At 40.4% G+C, this 24,580-nt stretch overlaps 1 protein-coding gene and 2 long non-coding RNA genes across 3 annotated transcripts in view; 1 reads left to right on the top strand and 2 right to left on the bottom strand.

Moving 5' to 3' along the window:
* Window positions 1-269: 269 nt before the first annotated feature.
* LOC150020842 (uncharacterized) lies at window positions 270-1,208 on the bottom strand. The gene is made up of 2 exons (XR_016510625.1): window positions 766-1,208; window positions 270-536 (listed from the first exon to the last, which is right to left on the bottom strand). It is a non-coding gene; the product is annotated as an uncharacterized LOC150020842 (long non-coding RNA).
* Window positions 1,209-7,105: 5,897 nt separating this feature from the next.
* LOC150020841 (uncharacterized) lies at window positions 7,106-7,641 on the bottom strand. Its single transcript, XR_016510622.1, has 2 exons — window positions 7,602-7,641; window positions 7,106-7,372 (listed from the first exon to the last, which is right to left on the bottom strand). It is a non-coding gene; the product is annotated as an uncharacterized LOC150020841 (long non-coding RNA).
* A 2,743-nt stretch (window positions 7,642-10,384) lies between these two features.
* GOLIM4 (golgi integral membrane protein 4) overlaps window positions 10,385-24,580 on the top strand; it is a 66,702-nt gene continuing 52,506 nt past the window's right edge. Inside the window, exon 1 of the mRNA XM_090273564.1 lies at window positions 10,385-11,376. Within this exon, the coding sequence (XP_090129690.1) occupies window positions 11,190-11,376 (187 nt within the window). The 5' untranslated portion in view covers window positions 10,385-11,189. The remainder of the gene's footprint in view (window positions 11,377-24,580) is intronic.

The following is a 24,580-nucleotide window of genomic DNA, read 5'->3' as shown; positions in this document are numbered from 1 at the left end:
TTCAGAAAATGGAAATTATTTACTCTAGAATCCTGAACATTATTTTAATTTAAAATCACACATTTTTACAAATTATGTTCTGGCTGTATCCCTCAACTATATTTTTCTTGCTTTCCTCTATTTTAAAAATGAACACATTTTACTAAAATGACAAATTTACTAAAGCTAAAGGGAATGCTTGCTGAGGTACCCTAATGTTACCTTAGCCCTTCTCAAATGTAAGACTGTTACGGCTACATAGGCGAGATTGAACACTCTGAAGCGGTGTATAAAGTTAAGCAAAGGATTTTTAATATTGGCCAGGAGTTGGGCAGACCCTGAGCAGGTCTCTAACATGCTCCAACCTACAATGGAGTCTAAACGCTGGGTTTTTATACTGGTGCAGTCTCTTTGTTTCTTCTTTGGCGGGAAACAGCCTTAGGAAGAGGGGGCTGCGCAGGACTGCAGGAATGTCTTGGCAGTAACAGGAACAGAAATTCGCAAGGCTAAAGGTTATCTTCGACGGCAGCATAGCTCTTCAGCCAGGGACGAACTCCCTGTGAGGCAATTTATTTTCAAAGGGCTAGACATTCTGCAAAGCACAACCTTCACAAATGTTATAAACCAGACACAAGCAAGCAAATGGGAGGTGATAGAGGCTGAAGTCCTTTTAGCTTGTAAATCACTAATTGCTATAACACTCCTTCTTACATTCCTTTTTCCAAGGCCTTTTAGCAAGTCCTTGCTACTTCTTACAAAGAACATTTAAAGCCCTTACATACTTACATATTGAAACTTTTTACAGGGAATATTTGGTGCCCCTACATAATCCCCCCTCTAGTCCCTGGACTAAACCTATTAGGTACGTCTAGGGACTATAAGTAGGGTTTTTAAACCCTGGTTTTCAGGAGGGGCTTAGTAGCAAGGATAAGGAGTTGGGTATTTATAATGCTAGCTTTCAGGAGCTGCAAGGAAGAAATTAAGTTTTCAGAAACAAATGATAATGAGTATACAACATCCCAAAACTAAAAGGGACACAGCAAAAGCAGTTTTGAGAGGAAAGTCCATAGCAATACAGGCCTACCCAAAGAGGATAGAAGAACTCCACACAAAAATTTAACCCCACAGCTACAAAAACTAGAAAAACAATAATAAACAAAGCCCAGAGCAAGCAGAAGGAAGGAAATTATTAAGGTTAGAGCAGAATTAAATGACACTGAGGCTAAACAAACAACTTAAAAGATTAACAAAAGCAGGGGCTGGTTCTAGGCTTATAAAGAAAAAAAGAATCCAAATAAACAAAATTAGAAACAAAAGAGGAGATATTATGACCGATAACACAGAAATACAAAAAATTGTAAGAAATTACTATAAACAACTATATGGCAAGAAACTTGACAACCTAGATGAAATGGACAAATTTCTAGAAACATATAATTTTCCAAAACAGAATTAAGAAGTAGAAAGTCTTAACAGACCAATAACAAAGAAGGAAATTGAAACAGTAATCAAAAATTTCCCGGCATACAAAAGCCCTGGACCGGATGGCTTTACAGGCGAATTTTACAAAATATTTAGGGAAGAACTAACTTCTACCCTTCTCAAACTATTCCAAAAATTCAAGAAAAGGGAAAAATTCCAAACTTTTTCTATGAAGCCAGTATTACCTTAATTTCAAAACCAGGTCAAGACATAGCAAAGAAAGAAAACTACAGGCCAATATCGCTAATGAACATAGATGCTAAAATTCTGAACAAAATATTGGCAAACAGGATCCAGCAATACATCAAAAAGATTATACACTACGATCAAGTGGGATTCATCCCAGGGACACAAGGATGGTTTAATATTCGCAAATCAATAAATATAATACATCACCTAAACAAAATGAATGACGAAAATTACATGATCATATTAATAGATGCAGAAAAAGCATTTGATAAAGTACAACACCCATTTATGATGAAAACCCTTAGCAAAATGGGAATAGAGGGAGCATACCTAACATAATTAAGGCTATATATGAGAAACCTGAAGCCAACATTCTACTCAATGGACAAAAACTGAAAACATTCCTTCTGAGATTAGGAACAAGATAAGGATGTCTACTTTTTTTCCTTTTTTTTTTAAAACAGTGTTGGAAGTTCTAACTACAGCAATTAGACAGGAAGAAATTAAAGACATTCAAATTGGTAAGGAAGACAAAACTGTTACCACTTGCAGAAGACACGATAGTATACACAGAAAACCTTACAGACTTTACGAAAAAACTACTTGACCTAATAAATGAATTTGACAAAACAGCAGGGCACAAAGTTAATATTCAGAAATTAAAAGCGTTTCTATATACCAACAAAACATTAGAGATAGAAACCAGAAAAAAATTCCATTTACTATAGCAACAAGAAAAACAACAGTATTCAGGGATAAACTTAACCAGAGGCAAAAGACCTGCACTCGGAAAGCTACACAACCCTGAAGAAAGAAATTAAGAAAGACACAAATAAATGGAAGCATACGCCACATCCACGGATGGGAAGAATTAACATTTCCAAAATGTCCACATTATTTAAAGCAATTCATAGATTCAATGCAATTTCTATTAAAATACCAGCAACATATCTCACAAACCTAAAGCAAACACAATTTAATTTAGCAGACATTTGTTAAGCACTTGCTATGTGCCACGCATTGTAGATTCAATGATTAATAAGAAGAGCAAATGGAATGTTAGCAAGATGATGGAAAACAAATTTCCAGACCCTTATGGAAACATTAAATTAACAACTAGGAACTGACTAAAATAAGTTTTTACAGCTTTGAAAACTAGTCAAAGATTAATAGCAATTAAGGAAATGACCAACAAAGAAAGCACTACATTCAAAATGATAGAAAATTTTATGGCACTGTACTTATTTTTGCCTTACCCTTTTTTTTCAATGTAGTGCAGTATACTTGGGAGGAATTAGCCTAATTCCCAGTTTTTTTTTCTTTTCTTATAAGGAATGTCTGAAGCCCCTGTATAATTCCCCTCCTTAGACTTAAGACCCTTTATAATCTTATAAAGGACAATGGGCGAAGGTCTCGTGCTCTTCTAGCTGCTTCAAGCTGAACATGGTCGTCGTCCTACCTACCCTTGGGTCTAGGAATTTCTAATAAGAGTGGGGGTGGAGGGGAGTGCGGCCCTCCCTTATGGGGAAGGATTTTGCAGAGTCCAGGTCAGTTGGCTGTCCCCGGGCAGCGGCATTCTTGGTTTCCAAGGGCTGGCACTGTTGGACAAATTGACATCCTTGTCATATTCTGGAGGCAACAGATTTGGCAACAGGGTTAAAAGGCATAATTTAACCCACAACCACTAGATGACAAAAGACAGAGATTAATTTTTCAATGTCCCACATTAGGAAAAGAAATGGCTTCTTTGGAGGAAGGTGTGCAGGGCATGTCACACCTGTCCAAAATTCCTTTTCTCACTATACTTATCTAGGGCTGAGGGAAATATTTTAGGTTTTTCCCCCCTCTCAGACCTTTAGGCCCTTTTTGTCCAAGTCATTAGGATAGAAAAGAGAAATAAGTTTTTAAAGTGAAGCTCACAGACTACCCCATACTTTACCAACCCAACCACTTAGTTCAGCCAAACCGTCGAGTCTTAGGAGGAGGCACTGCAGATGGGCTTCTTAAGTGAGGCCTATAAATACAATTACTCAGGTAATGAGACCATAAGCTTATGCCCTATGAAAACAGAAAGAACACACATGTTAATTCACACAACACAATTCACAAACCAGTCTCCAAATCGGAGAGACTGTCTTATTGGGAAGACATCCAGTTGCAAGGCACTTGACATTCTTCTTGCCTGTAAATTAAGCATCCTTGATAATGTCACTGACCTGGTTTAACTTTTAAGTGAAGACAAACTTTATAGACAGTTAGCTGCACTGAGCATTGCGATTTTCCTTGAGTCACGATTTTTCTCCTTAAGATTACCCTCCTTGTTATTAAAGGAACTGCATTAAATACAGTTTTAATTTAGCCTGTTCATTTGCATAAACACAACAAGAGCAGTGATTGACCACATATGATTTTTAAGTCTACTTTGCTGGAACTTATACAAGGAACCTTCATGCTGACTATTAGTCTGCCCACTAGGGCACAGAAGCTGAGCCACACACCTGCCATTCAGCCTTGCCTGTAAACACCTGCTTTTCCTAAGTCCTTTGGATTTTTCATTGTGCCTTGAGGTTCCTTCTAGCCATTTTTCAGGAAAGCAACCTTCGTTCCTTCCCTGGAAAGACTGCCATGAACCGCACAACCAACCAAGGTGTCAGGCCTTTTTTCTCATGGGCTTTTCTTAGCTTCAAAAGTTAAATCCAGTTCCTTAGGGCTTCCTGGTAACAACCAGAGCCTAAGCATGCCTCTTTCAGGCATATTATTCCAGTCAAAGTCTTGGTTAACAATACCTTTATTAACAACTGGTCTTTTTAGTTTTATGCAAAGAAACCTAATGTCATTACTTACTTCTTTAAATTGCCAAATTCTGGAGGGATCAGGTAGGGAGAAAAATATACAGTGTGAAGGAAAATCCTTGTCCTTCTAATATTTACTAAAACTGCATTTCCATGCCTTATACTTTCTTTTGTTCACTTTCCTACATGTGAAGTTTTCTTTTTTTTTTTTTTCTTTTTAACTCTCTCTGGGAAACCTCAATTTTCCTTTCAGATTATATGGCTAATACTAATACAGAGAATTCTAGACCTTTTCTACGTCCCCAATGGCTAATGTCAATTCCAACACTGGGAATTCCAAATGACCTTTCATAGGTCCCAAGGCTAAATGCCAATACAGAGGTACAGTAACCATACAATTAGACCACAAGTAGTTGAGGTTTCCTTTCCCCAGGTTTAAAACTTTCACAACCTTTCTATACATTTTTATGACTTTCCACAGACCTTCTGCAACATTCACAAACTTTCCATATATTTACCCATTCAGATTTAACCATAATCCATTTCCAATTCTTGTTCTTTTCCACACTGTAAAGTACTCTACTCAAACTCAGTATTTAGCAGCTAAAATTTCCCTAGATTTATAGATATTCTGCAGTTTTCTGAAGCTTCCTGCTTCTTCTTCTTCTTCTTTTCTAACATACACTTTTGAGCTTTCCTGAGAAGTTTTTCAATTGTTTTATTTGGCCTATTACTATTCTATTTAGGATTTTATTGGGAACCTTTTGTTTGGCCAGGACAATTCCCTGACCAGGAGGATGCTTGCATTTTTTTTTATATTCTTATAGCAGCCCACCTGATTATTCCTCTTTCTTTCCTATTGAAGAGGATGTCTAGAATGGACATTAGTTTTATTCATGTGTAACAACACTTTTCCTTAAGATACAGGCACATTCCCCCTGCTGAAGCAGTGAGGAGATTGAAGGCTCTTTAGTTACAGCTTTAGAGGTGTTGCTGATTGGCACCCAAGCAGCTTGCACCAGTTTGAAGAGCGGCCTGAGTTTTAAAAGTGTCACTTTTTTTTTTTCCTCCATGTTGGAGAGACAGACATTCTGCTGTTTCTGTAACCTGTAGCAAGGGGATTAGACGGCTGCTTCGCTAGCAAATTTAACATTGTCCCTCCTTGCAGCTCCAGCAGGGAGTATTCAGATGCAAACTGAATTGCTAGAAGTTACCTGGGGTGGAAAGAAATGCTGCAAGCAAGTTCTCTGGGGAAATTTTTAAGGAGCCTCATCCCTCTGGCCAGGGCTACAAGGCAGCGGGAGACAGCACAGAGGGTCCTAGGCTTATTTTTTTTTTTTTTTTTTTTTTTTTGGGACACTGCCCATATTGATAGCCTTGGTTTTCATGTTCCCCACCCCCTTCTCCTGCGCCTGCAGCTGTTTGAGAGATAGCAATTTGATCTGGGAACCAGGGGCCTTCCCAGATTACAGAATATGTGAAACTAACCCACGTTTGTTTGGCCTTCACTAGCCATCTGCAAGATAATACCTTTTTTTTTTCCTTCTTCTTAAAAAAAACACTTTTCCCTTAGAAGTGCAGAGCAGGAGCCACTCTTTCAAGGCACAGCTCCCTCCTGCCTTGCTACTTCCCCCAATAACCCTCTCCTTTCTGCTTGTTGCATTTTTTGCTTCCTGAGAGACACCATTTTACACTTATAATATTTAGATTTAAAGTACTCCCAAGGGGGGGGGTGCTATCCGACCCCAAAAGCAGGCCACTCTGACCTACAGAATGTTTCCAGAGTGCCAGAGTTTATGAAGGGATTTTGTCCCCGGAACTTGGGGAAATTCTGGAGCACACAGTCAAGAACTGTGGGTGCAGGCTTAGACTGGCGTCCCCTTATGTTGGCTAACGTGACTGCTACAAACATGCACTTAATTTGGATTACAATTAGGAGCTGGAACACAAGGCACAGGAGCAATTCCCCCCTCACGGCGCAGACAAACACGGGCTGGAAGCTCCCAAAGGAAGCCAAACAAATGCCCGCTTGGCCTCTCCTCCTGCGAGGCTAGAGCCCACTCAGACTCCATAGACCGAAGTTTGTGGAGGCACACAAAAAGGAGGAAATAACTTTTTTTTTACTTTAACCTTAACATTCACTCACACATTCACTCAGAGGTTAAACAATCCCACCCAAACCCCGCCTAGGCTTCTGAGATTAGATGAACAGCATCGGCTACAGGCAGCAGAACCCCAAAACCAAAAGAGCTCTATACAATCCAAATGAAGCTAGCCAAGCCGGCTTCAACAAATTCCCTGTTCGGGAATATGTACCTCTGCGTCCAGAGGACAAAAGAGACCAAGTCTCAGTGGCAGTGGCCCAAGTCCGCTGCCCAAATGGGTTGCCACTCACCTGTCGCCGAGGCTGTCCTCTGTCCTTTGCTTACTCTAGACTGGGCCGTCAGGGCTTCTAGCAGCTCCCGAGTGTCTCCTGAAGGCGCAGGGAATTGCTCCCAATCAGAGCTTGCGGCCGCTGTCCTGCCACACGTCAGCTAGACACACGGGACCGCACGAAGCCCCGGGGGCTCACCGAAGGCGGCACCGCTTTACAGAGGCATCTCGCTGGGGCCTCCAAAATGTTACGGCTACATAGGCGAGATTGAACACTCTGAAGCGGTGTATAAAGTTAAGCAAAGGATTTTTAATATTGGCCAGGAGTTGGGCAGACCCTGAGCAGGTCTCTAACATGCTCCAACCTACAATGGAGTCTAAACGCTGGGTTTTTATACTGGTGCAGTCTCTTTGTTTCTTCTTTGGCGGGAAACAGCCTTAGGAAGAGGGGGCTGCGCAGGACTGCAGGAATGTCTTGGCAGTAACAGGAACAGAAATTCGCAAGGCTAAAGGTTATCTTCGACGGCAGCATAGCTCTTCAGCCAGGGACGAACTCCCTGTGAGGCAATTTATTTTCAAAGGGCTAGACATTCTGCAAAGCACAACCTTCACAAATGTTATAAACCAGACACAAGCAAGCAAATGGGAGGTGATAGAGGCTGAAGTCCTTTTAGCTTGTAAATCACTAATTGCTATAACACTCCTTCTTACATTCCTTTTTCCAAGGCCTTTTAGCAAGTCCTTGCTACTTCTTACAAAGAACATTTAAAGCCCTTACATACTTACATATTGAAACTTTTTACAGGGAATATTTGGTGCCCCTACAAGACCTTGAATTTCTTTAAGTTAATTTCTGTCTGCCTTAGAAATAAAACATTAAATTGAGGATACTTGACAGGATTTAGAATTTTTTAATTATACATTTTGGTAAATATATGGCATATAAAATATAATTACATGATATTATTATCAAAATGATAAAGAAACAAAAATAAAATAGAACTAACAACAGACCTAGCAAGACCAGTAAAAAGAGCTCATCTATTACAAGCTGTACGCAAAGGAAATGTTATGGAAATTCTATTTATAGGCTCTGGATAGCTTCCCCAATGTTGGCCTCCTAAAAGTTCTATACTGATATTTTCAAGAAACAGCAGCATACTTCACCTTGAAAAACTAATGTTATAAAGACACTGCCATTAGTGATTTTATGTACTTCTACATACCCTTCTTGAATATGAAATAATGGATAAGTTCAGGTAATAATTTTTGTTCTCTTTCAAATTTTATGACTAAAATATTGAGTTGTGTTTTATGGCCTCCATTTATTATTTTCTGTGCAGTCAGCCAGCAGCTTTAGGCAAAGAATATCTTTGGAGTCTGGAATTCGATGCAAAGAAATCAGGTTTAAAATGAGTAATCATGTATTCTGGAAGCATAAGAATTGTTCAAAAGTTCTGAAATACAACTAAATACTGCATACTATATAATATATGAGAAATAATTTCCCAACCCTCTGTACAATTTTTTTCTTCTTCTATGACTAGGATAATTTTCTATTTAAGTATGGTCCAGGATTGTAGCTATAAAACTTTATTTCCACCAGAGGAGTTCTGGGAGATTTTTTTTGGAGGAAGAGTTTGTTTAGCAAATTGTACAGTGGTAATGGTAAGGAATTTTTAGTTAGGAAGAGTTTAACAAGGTCAGAGGGATTATCCAGTCTAAGATTCAAACTGAAATAGGGAAATTTAAAGGGGAAGATTCCTAACAAGTAAGACTACATAAGATTTACACATCAGAATAAAACTCTAAAACTTCTTTAGATCTTTTTCTTTTTAAATTTGGTTTTCATTTTAATGGGCCAAATACAAGTTTTAATATAACTTGTTTAAAAAGAATGAGAACCTGGCTTCCGCAGGAGAAAGAGATGGGAAGGACAGGATTCTGATCTGGATTCTAAGCCAAGGAGCTCCTAACTTTCTGCGTGATCTAGAAAGTCCTAGAGCTATCAATCAGTTTGAACAAACTTTGGTTTCTTTATTTACCAAAACGTGAGTCTTAATACATATGATCCTTGACTTACAATGCTCTTCGACGTACAAAGTTTTGACTTAAATTTGTTTGGCTTACTATTTTTTTTACTTTCAGATGGTGTGAAAACTATGCATAATAAATTACATAAGGTACTCAAACTTTATTATAAAATAGATTTTGTGTTATATAATTTTGCCCAATTTATCTGATATCTTTAATGTAAATTTTCTGAGCACATTTAAGTTAGGTTAGGCTAAATTATAATGTTCTGTAAATTAGATGTATTAAATGCATTTTCAACATAGGATAGTTTTAATTTATTATGGGCTTATTAGGACATAATCCCATCATAAGTTGAGGAACATCTTTGATAAATGAAACGGTGTATTTGTACATGAAAGCATTTTGGACAATATACTGTAAGTTATTTATTAGGGAAAAGCACATACCAAGCACGCTTAGTTTTCATGGTAGTATAAATTTATGTCACAGGTGAACTAAGTTGTAAATTCAGTTTATTTTATGGTTTTTAGCATCCTGTAACTTCAGAGTCATCCTAAAAAAGCCTGCACCGGAGACTGTCTTTATGTTGTATTTGGCTAAACAGATCCACCCTCATTTTGAGCAATCGTGGGCTATTGTTGATAGTGATGACTAAAACCCAGTTAGAATATATTAAAATTATGCAGTGTGTAATAAATTCCAAACATTACTGAGGCATTTGAGAAATACCTTCCTTTCTTAGAAATTAGGTCAAGAGCAGAAACAAAATTGTTTATGTATAACCTCGATTCCACCCCCCACCCCCCACAAGAACAGAGGAAGAACAAATGCACTACGCATTTTCTTTGAAGGCGTTTGTGTTAACTGTTTGTTTTTCTTGTTTTTACATAAGAAAAATTTCTTGGCCTTTAAAATATAATTTAACAATGTAACTGACTTTTTTTTTTGCCACCAATAAAATAAATACATATAATATGAATACATACTCATTTCAGCCTGTAAAATTTGTTTCTAAATTACTCTATTTGCAGCCAGGGTTGCGGGGGAATATGAGATTATTGCTTTCCCCTCTGCCAAAGGCAAGCTGATTTCTCCAACCCATGTGGACAGTTGAGCAGTAAGTCCCGCGTGCTAGAGTGCTTGAGTCTCCCGACTCGTGTCCTGCCATCTGTGGGCACACACATTCATACTAGTACACTGGATGGGGCAAGAGTCAGTTGGCACAGCCTCTCCTGTTCCAACAGGAAGACTGCGCTAACAATGTAGCTATCCCTTGTGTCTTTCGCATCTGCCCACTGGATTGGGAAAGAAAGTAGGGGTACTGGTCGAGCGTAGTTGCTCCCATTCACTCTCTCCCATCTATATACAATGCACTCCTCTCCCAAGTGCATTCCAAGTGCTGGCACATGTGCGCACCGTGCCTCGCCCAGCCGCAGGCCGGGACCTGTCCTAGGCGCACCCCAATCACCCCACCACCAGCTCCGCTGCCTCACCCTACCCACCCGCACTCCACGTGGGCGCACCCCGGCGCCAGGCGGCCGGGTTGTCCACGAGCGCCTCGGCGGCCCCACAGCGAGAGGGAAGGCGCGGCCCTGGGGTCGGACGGACAAAGCGGGCGTCCAATCGAGCCCAGCATTGCCTCCCCGAAGGGAGGGAGGTGCAGCTCGGACGGGCCCAATGAGCGGGGAGCCCGAGTGGGACTTCCTCCGGGAATCCCGTTGGCCAGAATAGCGGGCCGTGGGTGACACGTAAGTTGGGCGGGAGGTGGCCGCGGCTAAGGCTCCGCAGCCCCGTCAGTGACACGGGCCCTCCACCCCCCCCAAAGCCAGGGGAGCACCAAGCCCCTATCCGTTACCCACCCTCCTGTGGTGGCACCGCCTGCAGCCGGGGTCCTTTTGTTGGGCGCGAACCCCCTCCTTTTGGTGGCAACAAAGTCTCGCAGTGGGAACCGCCGCGAGGGGGCGGGGAGCGGCCAGGGCGGGACTCCGAGCGCCGCAGGGCACCACCGAGCCAAAAAGTAGAGAGGAGGAATAAAGGCAGCCGGCGCGAGGACATCCCGCTCAGAAGTATGCGGAGGGCCCCCTTCCGGGCTCGGGCACTCGCAGATAGCCAGCCTCGCAAAAGTTTGGCGGCGGCTGCCCCGGCGGCGTCGATGGCTGTGCGCCCCACTGCGCGCGGGGGCTGAGCGGGCGCCACTTCCCCCTGGGCCCCGCTTTTGTGTCTGTCTCGCGTCTCCTCATGCTGCGTCCGGCCAGCTCCTGCGGCGGCCGCTGCTGAGGCGCTCTCTTGGGCGGAGGGGAGGAAGGGACGGCCGCAGCGCGCGGTCCGGCTGGGACTATGGGAAACGGGATGTGCTCCCGAAAGCAGAAGCGGATCTTCCAGACGCTGCTGCTGCTGACAGTGGTATTTGGCTTTCTCTACGGCGCGATGCTCTACTATGAGCTGCAGACGCAGCTGCGGAAAGCCGAGGCGGTGGCGCTCAAGTACCAGCAGCACCAGGAGTCCCTTTCCGCCCAGTTGCAAGGTATGGTTAACGGACGCTCGGGGCCAATGGCCAACTTTGCCCCACGCCTCCGCCACCGCTGGAAAAGTGGCTTTGGTGAGCCATTGGCACTGATGGTGCCACCTCTGACTTTCAGGGACTTGAGAGGTGAGCCCTGCAGGGTCGCCAGGCCCCCCCGGAGTGTCAGGGGAGGTGACACCCCCATCTTCCAGGTTCCATAGGCGGTTACCTTTGAAATGGGTAGCACCAGCCCCTGGTCCTGCTGGGCCTTGGACGGGCGGGTGCACAGCCTGCCTTTTACTCAAGCACTTGTCAAAGGCCCAGCTGCAGTCGGGGCAGGCAAACCACGAGCCCGGCTTGTGGCAGCCCATTCCGGAGGGGCATGGTTTCCTGGTTCCCGGGTATTTGCTTTCCATTTGACTTCGTCAGTAGCCTAAGAAATGGGGGAGCTGGCAGACATTTCGCAAACTGCTGTTTTTTCAAGAGAAGTTAAGCCATGAACCAGCAGCCCAAATAATGGCCTAGTTGAATGGAACCTAGACCTGCCAGTTTCTGTTAACTTAGCTGGATGACTTAAGAGATGTTGGACGTTTTTGGAAAAAGTCCATGCCACTGCTGTTTACCATCCTGCAGGTATGCTTTTCATTTAAAAGATAAAAAAGTCTCTTTGTCTTCCTGAGTAATATTTAGTTTATCACAGAGAGAGGGGTGTGTGTATGTGTTGTTTTACAATTAGCTGCGCGAAGTCCAAGAAGAGAAACAGTTTTCCACTTTGCCAGACATAGCAAACATCACTTGAGCAAGACCCGCAGGAAGACCTAAAGCTCCTGTCCTATTTTAGGGTCTCATTTAATGTAAATTTCAGAAACATAAATGATGCATGACTGCAATATAAGCACCATGTTGTCCTGTTAATGGCACAGTCATCCTGTTCATATATTTTGAAAGCTTTTAGTGTACTTGTGGTTAGTTTTCAACACTTATACAGCCCTCTCTCCAACCAGAAAAAAAAAAATAAAATAAAAGGTGTGAGTAGAGAAAGGTTGACAGTTTTTGCTGATAATGCAAATATAGCATATTTCTTATTACTAGGAGGATACAAGCTGAATAGATGTATCTGTCAGTGTATACACATACAAATATAAAACAGATGCCTTTTCATTGCTTCAGCTATTTGGAGTGTTTTCTAGTAAAAAAATATTAAGATGAGAGAAAATGATTCACAGCTGATTGCTTCGTCTTATTTCTTCTTCCCAACTTAGCAGAAAGAAAAGTATTTTTAGCTTACTGAAGCTATATAGCCAGGGGCAGTGAAATATGTTAGCTGGTCTTAGTTCAAAAGGAAAACCTGTCTTGATAGCCTTAAAAATTTTTCCCCCTTAAACTTGTGGATATTTACCCATGAATTACATTGTTGGTATTCGAAATATGGACATATATTTATTTACTTATTTAGATGATATCAGTGGCTTCTCTGTGAAGTTCAGTGCAGTTAGACCAAGGGAAAAAACTTATGTCTAGTAGTACAATAGCAGGGCTGGATTTTCACACTCATGGCTGGAAGGGGATTGTATGGTGGATTCTGTGAGGTTGGCTCCTTGGTCTCTTACTTTACAAAACCTATGAGAGCAGGCGCTGTCCTGCCCACGAGTACTTACTCGGCACTGCACAGTGCCTGACACTCAGGGAGGGGGTTGATATATATTTATTTAGTCAACAAGTAAAATTATTCTAAACCGCGGTGAGAAAATTAATCTCATGCACTTTTGTCTGCTTTCTCAGGCTCCACTTCCCTGTGTCTGCTTTGTGAAAAGCCAAACAAAACAATGAAATCTTTTGCCCTAGTAGCACCTTTGCCTCAACTGCCAATGCGGAAGCTCATCGACCCAGACCCTGATTTCTGAGTCATGGCCTTTCTTTGCAGCATTCCATTTTGAAAGTCAATCTCAATTTCTTTTCTCCTTTTATTTGCCTTCTTTTGGTGGTAATGAGGATAAGTGGTCATAAGTGGTAACACGAGACCATTATAATACACAACATGGCTTTGCAGCAGAAGAAAAAATGTTGCGGCTAGTTTGATTGAGTTGCCTGAAAGTCCGTTCCTAATTTACTCTTTTGCCATTTCCTCTTGAGCTGTGGTGCTGCAACAATCGTAATATGATTAAGCATGAAGAATTGTTTCCCAAGCAGGCTACAGTTTCTTCTCTTTAAAATGGATTCGCTATTGACTCCTGAGCATTTATTTTGCATTTCACATTTTCAGGCCACCTAATGAAGATTTTCTGACAGTATCCAGGTTTGCTTCCCTTTTCCGATGACAAATGACATTTTACTCAGCAGCGTTCTCTACCACCTTCATTTGTTTTGAAGGCATTAGACTCTATTCCTAAGATTGGTTTAGTTTTTGTGAGATCTCTTGACCTGGCTTGGATTAAGATCAAAGTTAATTGTGAGCGGCCTTCCTTAAAAAATATGATTCTTGAAATGTTTAAGTAGTTTTGCCCTATAATCTCATGGTATACATTTGTTAAGTGAGCATATTTAGGCCTTATTCAGTTTTAAGAATGGGTGGTACACCAGAGCTTATTTTGAAAGTAGGCTACTTCTAATACCAAGTGCATTTTGTAGTAGAACAGTTCCAGAATAGGAGATGGTAGGGATGCCATGGGGGAAATTCCAAAACTAGACACCCACCTCCACTATGTCTGCCATCCATACTGAACCTTAATTATACTAAGGACTAGGGGAGCCAGGTTACGTACTGGTGGCAGAGGCAGTCCTAACAACCTTTGACCAGCACAGTGCTTCCTTAACCTTTAAATTTTTCAAAGCTCCTTTCAAGTGGGACATGCCCCGTTCTCTGTGTCTACATGCACTGGTTCTCAGCTTTGACTAGCCATTAGAATTACTGGGATAACTCCCAGACCAATTAAATCACAGTCTGTGGGGGTGGAGTTCACCTAGCAATCTCTCCATTACAGCATGCAGCCACGGTTGAGAACCACAGCTCTATAATCTTAAAACTAAACCACTTCACACAGTTACTTTACCTGCTTGGCCACGAAGACCTTTAAGGTTTTTGTTTTTGTTTTTTCCTTGAGCATGTGATTCCAATTCTAGTCCTGCAACTTTTTATATGAACTTGGGCCTCATTTTAAAAAATTTATGTACTGGAGATTAGAATGACCTATCCATAGGGGTACTGTGAGGATAAAATAATTAAGTCCTATTAAGCTGCTCACACACTTGGCACATACTAGGTACTGTTCATTAAAGGTTAGCTGTTACTACCATAATGATCCCTCTGCCCATGTTTGTCATGAGTAAAATTTTGAAATTGGTAAAATTTGTTTTTATAGTTATCCACCCTCTTTTATTGTACTTAAATGAAGATCAAAGAAAATAGGTGAATTGTCATAAATCTGAGTACTTTACCCTGGAGAAGGGACCTTCCCTGACATCTTAGAGTATGGTTACTGATTAACTCGCTTCTAGATCATTTCAGATTAGGAGAGGGTACAACTGCCAGAGGAAGGCAATACCCTTGTGCAATAAGATGTGGGAGAGAGATGCAACTTTAAGATTTTTAAAAGTAGGGATGGTGTGTCCCTCATTCTCAAGACACTTTATGACATTTATTACAGTGCTCTTGGTCTTCCCAATGATGACTGGAAACTATAAAGGAAATATTTTATATAATGTTTTCTATGCCTCTGTTCTAGATAAGGGTATGATTAAAAAAAAAAAACTTGGTGTTCCTAAGGGTCATAATGTTATTTAAGTTAGTTGTCCTTTGCATTATGTTCCCCTAAAACGCAGGATAGTCTGTTAGCCAGGGCATGAACACAGTTTATTGTAACTAGTTACTTTGTTTTTAACCTACACTGAATTTGCTGAAAGAAAGAAAGAAAGGAAGAAAAAAAGGCTGTCCTTTAGCTCAGAGCCAGGCTTTTTTTAAAAAAGTTTGTTTTTTTTTTTTCATCTTCAGTGCCTGGTGCCGAGAATATAGTAGGTGCTCAATAAATAGTAGGTCTATGCCTTTGTGTAATTTTCTCTCTGCCTCTGAATGGGCTTATATATGGTGAGCAGCAAAGTGTAGTGGATAAGAGCTCAGGAGTCAGAGCGCTTGGATTTGATTTCATGCTTTTCTTTCTTTTTTTCCCAGTTGTGTGATCTTGGGCAAGTTACCTCTCTGTGGCTCATTGTAATCATATACAGTAATTAAGAAAATAGTGCTTATAACAGGTTGTTATGAGGCTCAATGGTGTTAGCTTAGAAGGCTGTAGCTTGCATTTTGGACTCTTGGGGAACGTCATGCACCACAGAGTGATTCACAGACCTCAAGAATTCAGACCCACAGGGGTGGGCAAAGCATTGTAGGTGTGCTCATCTTTAGGTACAAAGTTAGGACCAATAGACATCAATTACATATTAGCTAGTAAATAAACATTTTCACTGAAGTACATCTTGCAGTTAAAAGGAGATATTTATCAAGGTGTTTTTGTTTCATTCTGTCATGTTTAAAAAATGAAACGGAAATACTTTCTAGGTTTAGTCATTTTCATTTGTATGTAAATCCTACCTTAAAACCCATTCCCTGAATAAAAGAAGAAACTTTTAGATTCTTTTGAAAATTATCCCAATTAAGTACCCTTGAATATATATGATTTGCAAAAATATTTTATTCCACACATTGTCTCAGCCGTAGTTATCCCTGTAAATGGGAGCATATCAGTACTGACTGACCATGTAAGAAAATTGCTCGTTATCTGTGAGCCTTTACTTTTAAGTCCCAGGTGAGTTGAAAATCTTACCTTGAATTTTTACTTTTTGATTCTCTCCTGCCTTTCTAAGTACAGTTCCTCTTAGAGCTGGGGCACAAGACCAGGTTTCAGTGACTTAAGGAATGAATGAACTGGAGTTGGGGAAATGATGACCGAAGCTGGCATGGACCACAGTGCAAAGGATTTGAGAAAAACCAGAAGAAGGGAGAGAGAGAAAAAGGGCTTGCTATCAGTTTAGGGTTTTCCCAAACATTGAGAAAGATCCTTGCTCACATCCTTATGTCCTGAAAAGAAAGAAACAGGGACTAATGAAAGGAGAGTGGATTTGCCATCAGATACAGTTTGACTGCAGTTCTGGTGTTTACCAGTAGAGTGACTTGACCAGGCAAGTAACCTCTCGGAACTTCATTTTCTTCATATTTAATTGGGGGTACAGCAGACCCTCCATGTCGCCCTGCCCAGGCTCTGTAGCTTCAGCTCCACTGGAGAGGACACTCCAGCGTCATCGCAAGATGTCGATTCAACACGGAAGGAGACAGATGCCGTGTCACTCCCGAGTCGGACTGCACAGCCATTCTCGGCGGTGCAGATGGACTCTTGAGAAGCTACACCATCGTCTCTCGAGACGGACGGCTGCCGACGACGAATTGGGGGTAACAGTGACTCTCTTGCGCACTTGTATGGGTTAGAAACAATACACTTAAAGTGAACAGTATTAATCCTGATTGATTAAGTACCCAGGACTACTGTTGTTGGGTTAGTATCAGGCTGTTTATTTATTTGGCTGCTGTTTGCTACATCTAGTAGGTAATACTATTATTAGCTGTGTCCTAAAAGTGGCTGTTTTCAGAGACAGGTGCCCAGTTTGGTGGAAACTTTTCTTTGATTTAAGATACTCTTACTCTGTCTTTTCTATTGTTTTGACCCTTTTGCAGGGGGTAAGGGGGGAGCGGTAAGAAAAGACCTGAAAACACTTTACATGGTTGCAGCTAAGTGTTGTTATTTTATCACTGAAGACAAAATATTTTTGCTTGTTTTGCCAGTTAGTGGTTTGTGTTTTGTAGCTTCGTTTGGAAAAGTGACAGTTTTATATGTAATATAACTTCATTATTAAAGAAAAATGGCAAGTGTATATTCCTCTCAAGCTATTGTTATTTTTTTGCTTTCTTTGATTTAACCTTAATTGTATTTTTTTCCATTATCAAGCTACTGTTATTTGAAGTGAATTTATTATAATAGAATTTTGAAAATTTATTTGAAGGAATTAAATAATTTAAATACGTAACATTTATTGAGTGTCTACCTTGTTCAGGTACTATGCTAAGCACATGACATGCATCTTTTCATTTAACTGTGACACAAGCATATTAATGTGACTGAGCAATTTGAGGCCCAGAGGGGTTAATTAACTTGCCAGTGTCAAGGTCAAAGCTAATGAAACTGAACTTTGAACCCTAATGTGACTTCCTAGCTCGTGTTCTTTCTACAGTACTCCATTGCCCTCAAAATTATTTTAGTGTCTCGTGACAATATCACTGGTTTTGAGAAAGTAGGTTAGGTGGTTGTATGAGGATTCAAGATAAAATTTGGAATCAAAAGTCAGGTGTTATTATTTGATTTCCAAAGTGTAAGACATTTGCTTCTGTTAGGAGGGACTATTTTGGTGGATACTGAGTTGATTTTAGGTGGTATGCAGATGTTGCATAACATAACATCAAATCACATAATAAAAATAATGTCCTTTTGAAATCCCTTTCAGTATGTTCTTAAATCAAGTAGAAACTCTCAATTTGATGCAAGAACCTCTCTCCTAGATAGAGTTGCTCATTTCTTTTTCTCAAAGAGAACAGATTTCAGATAGCCAACAGCCTGATAGCTAGAATTTAATAATTGTTTTGTTGTTTTATTGCATTTAAATTTTATAGCTATCATCCATTAATGCCATATAAGTCAGATATTTTTCATTTACAATGTATTGGCATCAAGTTTCCCTTTTAGATGTTTATTTTAAGGGAACAAGTGAATATTTGGCATCCTGTAGTACCTGTACAAGTTTTGTGTGCATAAAGTAAGAACTCATGCTTGGAGTACCTGCATGTCTGAAGTTCAGGAATGCATTAACTGTTTGAACCTGATATGAACACTGAATTTTACAGTTAAGAAACAATCCTGAAGCTGATGAATCACTTACCATGTGTCTCAAGCTAAGCACAGAACCCACATACCTTGAGTTCCATTACAATGTAGCATTCCTGCACTTTGCTCTGCTCTCTCTGGAGGCTTAACAGCACCCTCTTGCTTAGGACAGACATGGGCGTTGCTATTTTTAACAATGCTATGCGTTTCTGAATGGCATATTTGTGTTCTTCGTTTTTATTGGCCTGTGATTGCTTATCCAGGGGACTTGCCAGTCATGGCCCTTTACTAACAAGTCTCCCTAAATAGGCTCATAGCCTGGAGGGACGTGGGCATGAAATAAATTGCCCTTTATAACAGTATGACATTTAAAAAATATTGCTTTAACAATTTTTCATATATAAAATGTCACAATATGTTAGATAGTGAATAGAAAATAAAAGATATGCCATCATTCTGAAGGATGAGGCATTATAAAACGTTTTGAATGGCACCATTTTCTTTCCTTTGAGCATAAGTGAATTTTAGAAAAATTTATAATTATTTTAGGAGAGTTAAATATTTCATTTCTTATTTCACATCTCATTTAAACCCCTTTAGGTGGAATTTTTGTTACAAACAAAAATAATCTGCAAATTAAGATATTTAAGAGAGTTTTGACCTTGCTTGTATGCTCACAACAGTAGCTTGATACTATAAAATAAATATCCTAAACATAGATTGAAATTGGGCAGCTGATAATTACTTGATTATTTAGTTTGGTTAATGTAGGACAGTTTATCAAGTTTTACATTGATATGATTTAATATTACAAATCTTTAATTTCTATTATGTCAATCTCTTAACCTATTGACAAACATTTCAAGGGAATTTTTAAAAGGACTTTATAGCTTTTTTAATGGTTCAATGCTATAAAACATGTTAAATTGTGCTGATGTCAAACATCACTTTTATTAGAAGATGAAAAATAAGTTACTATATAGGTGAGCATCAGCTCAAAATCCAGAAGCCATCTAAGTTTGATCTAGGTGTGGTGACGCTCCTTAGATAAAGTTTCTCAAGTACAGTGTCTCTTCATCTGTAGATTTGTGAAACTGAAGAGTCACGTTTTCTGAACTCAACACAACCAACATACAGCAGTAAGGCAGGCCTAAGATATTTCCATATTCTTGTTCAACAAAGCTAAAAATCTAAGGTACTTGTAGGTCAGAGTCACTGGTTCATAGCAATTGTGAAATCTAGCTGGGCAGATGGTCCTTGCCTAGGTTTTCAGGCCAGGGGATAATTCTCCACAGCTGTTGATTCTACCATTTTGGCTATTGGTTCTACTCTCTGAGTGATGCTTCCTTTTCCATGAAAGACAGAATGTGCCTGCAGCTGAATTTTCTCAGCCTGCTTCCTGCCATTGGGACTTTTGAGCTCTGTGGCCTTTTGTGTACCCACTACTGTTTGTGTTCCTTTCAGTCCAAATTGGCAGTTTCTATTGGTAAAATTCTCTTGTTGGGGTTTACTCTGTTAGACAAAAACCACACCCACATATTTCTTGGAGATAAATCCTCCTCTACCTTGGGCTTCTGCTGAGACAAAGGAGAGACGATGCCCTTTAACTTCCCAAATGCCCGTGGAAAGGACTTGCAAGTCACACACGTAAACTTCTCTCAGGGTCTGACTAATAGCACTCCGAGACGCCACATTCCCGAGGTCTCAACAAGGATTTCGAAAGCCACATCCTCAGTCTCATCTTTAGATCATGTTTTTTCTGACTGTTCCCTGGAATCGCCCTGTGGAAGCCATTTCTTAATTCTAACATTGTTTGCTGTGTAGGGAAACTGAGAATGCTCAAAACCATCCAGTCCTGCGTCCTTTCTGTTCAGTAGTCCTTCCTTCCATTCATTTTCTTAACAGTTTGCTCTAACAAGAAGACACCAGGTAGCATCCTCAACAATTTGCTGGGAAATCTTATCTAAACCACCCAGTTCATTTTCTACTCCTCATATAAGTGAAGGCAACCACAGGTCACGTAACTATACGTAAATGTGGGTATTGCTAAACTTTGGCCACTACACAATTTCCAACTTCCAGTAAAATTTTCTTCACTTTCATTTACACTTGTACTGGGCCATCTCTTTAGAGTCCAGAATTCTGTGGACATGGTGTTCCAGGTACCTTATCCTCGCCCTTGCACATGTCTTAAGGCTTACTACACAGTTCCAGAGCTGCTCCCACCTTCTAGATTTTTGTTACGGCAGCATCTCACTTCGAAAATCTGTATTGGCTACCCTGTTGCATGACAAATTACCCACAGACTGAGTTGCCTTAGAACAACAAAGACTATATTATGGTTTCCGTGGGAAAGGAAACTGGGCTTGGATAGATCTCCCAAGATCTCTCATGAATGTTGCATGATGAAGCTGCTGACCAGGGTGGAAGTTTTCTGAAAACTCAACTGGGATATAAGAATCTGCTTCAGAATTCACAATGTGGTTGTTGACAGGCCTCAGAAGGTCTGCTTTCAATCCCACTCTTCTGGGCCTTTTTGTAGTACTTTCCATAGTGCCAACATGGAACTTAAAATATGATAGCTGCCTTCCCTCAGGGCAAGAGATCCAAGAGAGTGTGTAAGAACCCAAAATTAAAGTGAAAGTATTTTAATAACTTAATCACCATGAAAGTGATAAAATATAATTTCTGCATATTCTGTTAATTTTTCTTGAATCACTTAGTCAGATAACGCTTAAGAAAGGAGTTTTGTGAAGATATGAATGGCAGAAGATGGGGACCTTTGGGGGTCATCTTAGTAGCTGCTTTCCACAAAGTGAGAATGGCATTACTTTCACTGCTGCATATCACTACCAACGTCCTCATAAGCTAACATCTGTTGGACACTTGCTATGTACCAGGCTCCATTCTACATGGTCTTCTTGGATTATGCAACATAATGCTTTTGAAAAAATGTTTTGCTACATATTAAAATGTGATTTACCGTTTAATTTGAAGTATATTAGCAAGAAGTGGCATTTGAAATCCTGGCCTACAGAAAGAAATTACCTGGTGTCTAAACTATCTGACCTGGAAGAATGAAAATTAAAAGAGAGTTCCAGGTAACTCTTTGAAGTATAAGCCCAACTAGTAGGCTCTCAAGAGAAATCCCAAAGTGGAAGGCAGCATCATGTCCTTGGGGAGTTTCAAAATCTCTTGACAAAATGTGAAAATTTCCTGCTCCTACAAGGGACTCTATTTCGTTGGCAAGTAGCCAGGAATGCAGTGCGGTGTGTTAGTCCATATAGTATTTACACATGCTTCTGAGTGTTCCTTCTGACTTTATAGACTGCAGTCCTTGGTGAGGACCTTGGTGTTTGGTAGTCAGAAGATAATTTTTATAGAGCTTTACTGCTCTTAAATAAAAATCTTTCATTTAAAGAAAGAGCATTAATTGCATGACAGGTAATTTCAACTTGTTCATTCATCCTTACTTTAAAAATCAGGTTTAAAATATTGTAAAATATGAGTATTCTTTTGTGATGTTAATAAAATAACAAGAGCATAAGAGTATATTATGTAAAAGTCATTAAATGTTTTCTGAACAATTGTAATTCCAAATTCAGAGTATGACCTCATTTTCCAAACAGATTTTAGTAATTAGAAATGTATGAGATAAATATTTCTATTTCCCTTCTGACTCCTAAACATATTTCTGTAAGAGATTGGATCAGGAAGTGGATAGAGAATACTTTGTCAAAATGTTTGAGGCTATATTCCATTCAAGAATTAAGGAGAGTTCTGTTTCTGTCAGTGGGAAGTTCCTGCTGAATTTCTGCAGAACCAGTGCTTGTCTTTCTGCCCCACTTCACTTTTATCTGTGGGGGTACCGGTTGCTGCCGTGACATTCACTTTTACTTTATGTTAATGTGGACTTCTCTTGGTGATGCTTATGTGGATATCATAAGTCTCCTGTGACGTGTGGTTTCTGTTCTGTGTTGCAAAAACCAATATGGCAAAAGTTTCCTACATGTTGCGCTATATAGTGCTAACATGTGCAGTGTGGTCCTTAGAGAAATTTACAGATTACATTTTTTTTTTTCATATACCTTTTACTCCCTGGGTTGATTACAGTCTGTATGGACTGACCTAAAGTATGCTCTTTTCTGTTGAAACAGTCCAAGGAAGCAGCAGCTGAGAGTTAGCTAGACACCCCAAGAAACTTGATCTGATGGTCCCACAGTAGTAACACTTTGAGTAGAGAGAGGCTCTATGCCTTTAAAGAAAGGCTGCTTTGTTTTTATTGTTGGTCTCCAGCTGTTCTTAAAACTGCCTCCTACCCAGCAACAGCTCATTCCTGAGACCACATTGTGGGTCTTGTCTGTGACCCTCTCTCCCTTAAGGGTGGCACTTTCAACTTGGGATCCATGGGGATCCATGAACTAACTGAAAATATATGTCACTTTAGTACATGTGCCATTTTCCAAGACAGAAGCCATAGCTTTTATCAGATTCTCAAAGCATCAGTGACCTGAAAAAGGTTAAGGACCACTGCTTAGGGCACATTCCTCTTTCTGAGGTACTTTTAAGTCCACCTTGGAATTTGACCTCCCCTGATCCCATCCAGCTAACCCTTTAGAAATTGGTTGGGTTTGTAATGGGGTGGGGATGGTCACTACTATTCCCCTGAAGCTCTAACACACTCCACCCCCTCAAATTTATGAAGAATTCTGATTAGGGTCCTAAGTGACATTTAATAGTGACATTTAATAGTTGCATTCCTGGAATCCATTAGTAATTGCTTCATAAATAATAAAAAGTGCCTTGCAATTACATGAGAAATTTATACCTTTCAAATTGCTTTATATTCTTGATATCATTTGGTCCTGAAAACAACCCTACGATATAGGGTAAAGCAAAATATGCTGTACTATGGCTAATTTAAATTTGGGAAGACAGAAGTCACATAGCAGGCCAGTGACATGCTTGAGATTAATGCTCAAATTGCTTGGATCCTAACCCGGGTCCCTGACTAATCCTCAGTTCCAAGGCTCCCTTGCCCTGGAACTATAATGAGGTTGTAACAGTATTCACAAAACCGTTTCTGACTTTGCTTCTCGGAGGGAACTCTCTCCTTTTCAGATTCTGTCAAACAGTTAATATTCCCAGATGGTGACTCACCTGGACTGGAAACCTGGTCTCCTTGGAGTCTACCTGCCAGCCCCGACCTCTTCCCATCTCTGTGCCGAAGGGAGGTGCTGATGGATGCTCAAGGTCCTCCTTCTTGCTTCACCTCTGTAGCTTTCCACTGACAGTGGCATGTTTACTTGGTTCCTTTTTTGGATTTCACATGCCCTGCAGGACCCAGGCAGGCTCCATGGAGACTGGATCTCAGTGAGAGTTGTAGTCACTGGTGAACTTGGCTTCACCACCCTTTCCTCTTATCTCCCTTGCACATTGTCCTTGATTAGGGGCTTGAGCTGTCCGTTACCTTAGCATGATTCTTTTTTGGACTCCTCTGCATTCTGGGATGTAGACAGGGCTTAAGTGCATATGTAGGATCCTGCTCCTTTCACCACACGCTGTCACCTCCTGATAGCATCTGTAGCTTCATCTTGACTTTAGAAGGGGTTTTGAAGCTCACCACTCAACTAATTCTCCTGCTGTGTTTTGGGATTTCCAGATGTAGAAGTCAAATCACTCCTGAATAAATCATAGATTCGTGGAGCAGGAAAGAATGTTTGTAGAACCCGGGTTGCCAAGAGCAGCATATGGCTATGTTTTGGTTTGGCCCACATGGTACTCTGAAAAATTTCACAGTAGTTGTCTACAAGGAAAAAAAAGAAAGCTATTTTATGTAAACATCTGGATTTCCGACTTTCAAAGTCATAAGATCTCTAGACACTGGGCTGCATTCCTGCGTGGTGAACGACTCACATTTTGAATGGAACATGTGGGCTTCAGTTGGCAAAAAGTCTCACCGGGGATTCTTTATCTTGATTAACTTCCTTAGTTTATCAATGAAGAAAGTGAGCCTCTGAAAGATCAAATGACTCATCGTCTGTGCTTCCCAATGTGGTAGCCGATGGCCACGTGTGGCAAACGCACGTGAGGTGCAGCTAGTGTGATGGGAGAACTGAATTTTAAATTTTAACTAATTTAAATTTAAAGGTAAAACTAAAGTGTTGTGAAATTTTTTTTCTGTCCAACAAAACTTTATTCTTTCGGTGACACTACATTTCAGTTAACTGTTGTGTTGAGTTAGGTATTATTGGTGGGTTATAATGTACATATACTTTCCAATATTTTTTATTTGTGGCTGCTAG

The sequence above is a fragment of the Furipterus horrens genome, unplaced genomic scaffold (assembly GCF_987537825.1).
Source record: "Furipterus horrens unplaced genomic scaffold, mFurHor1.1.pri manual_scaffold_1, whole genome shotgun sequence".
In the NCBI taxonomy this organism is placed as follows: Eukaryota; Metazoa; Chordata; class Mammalia; order Chiroptera; family Furipteridae; genus Furipterus; species Furipterus horrens.
Note: the sequence above shows the minus strand (reverse complement) of the source record. Positions and strands in the feature narration are given on the sequence as shown.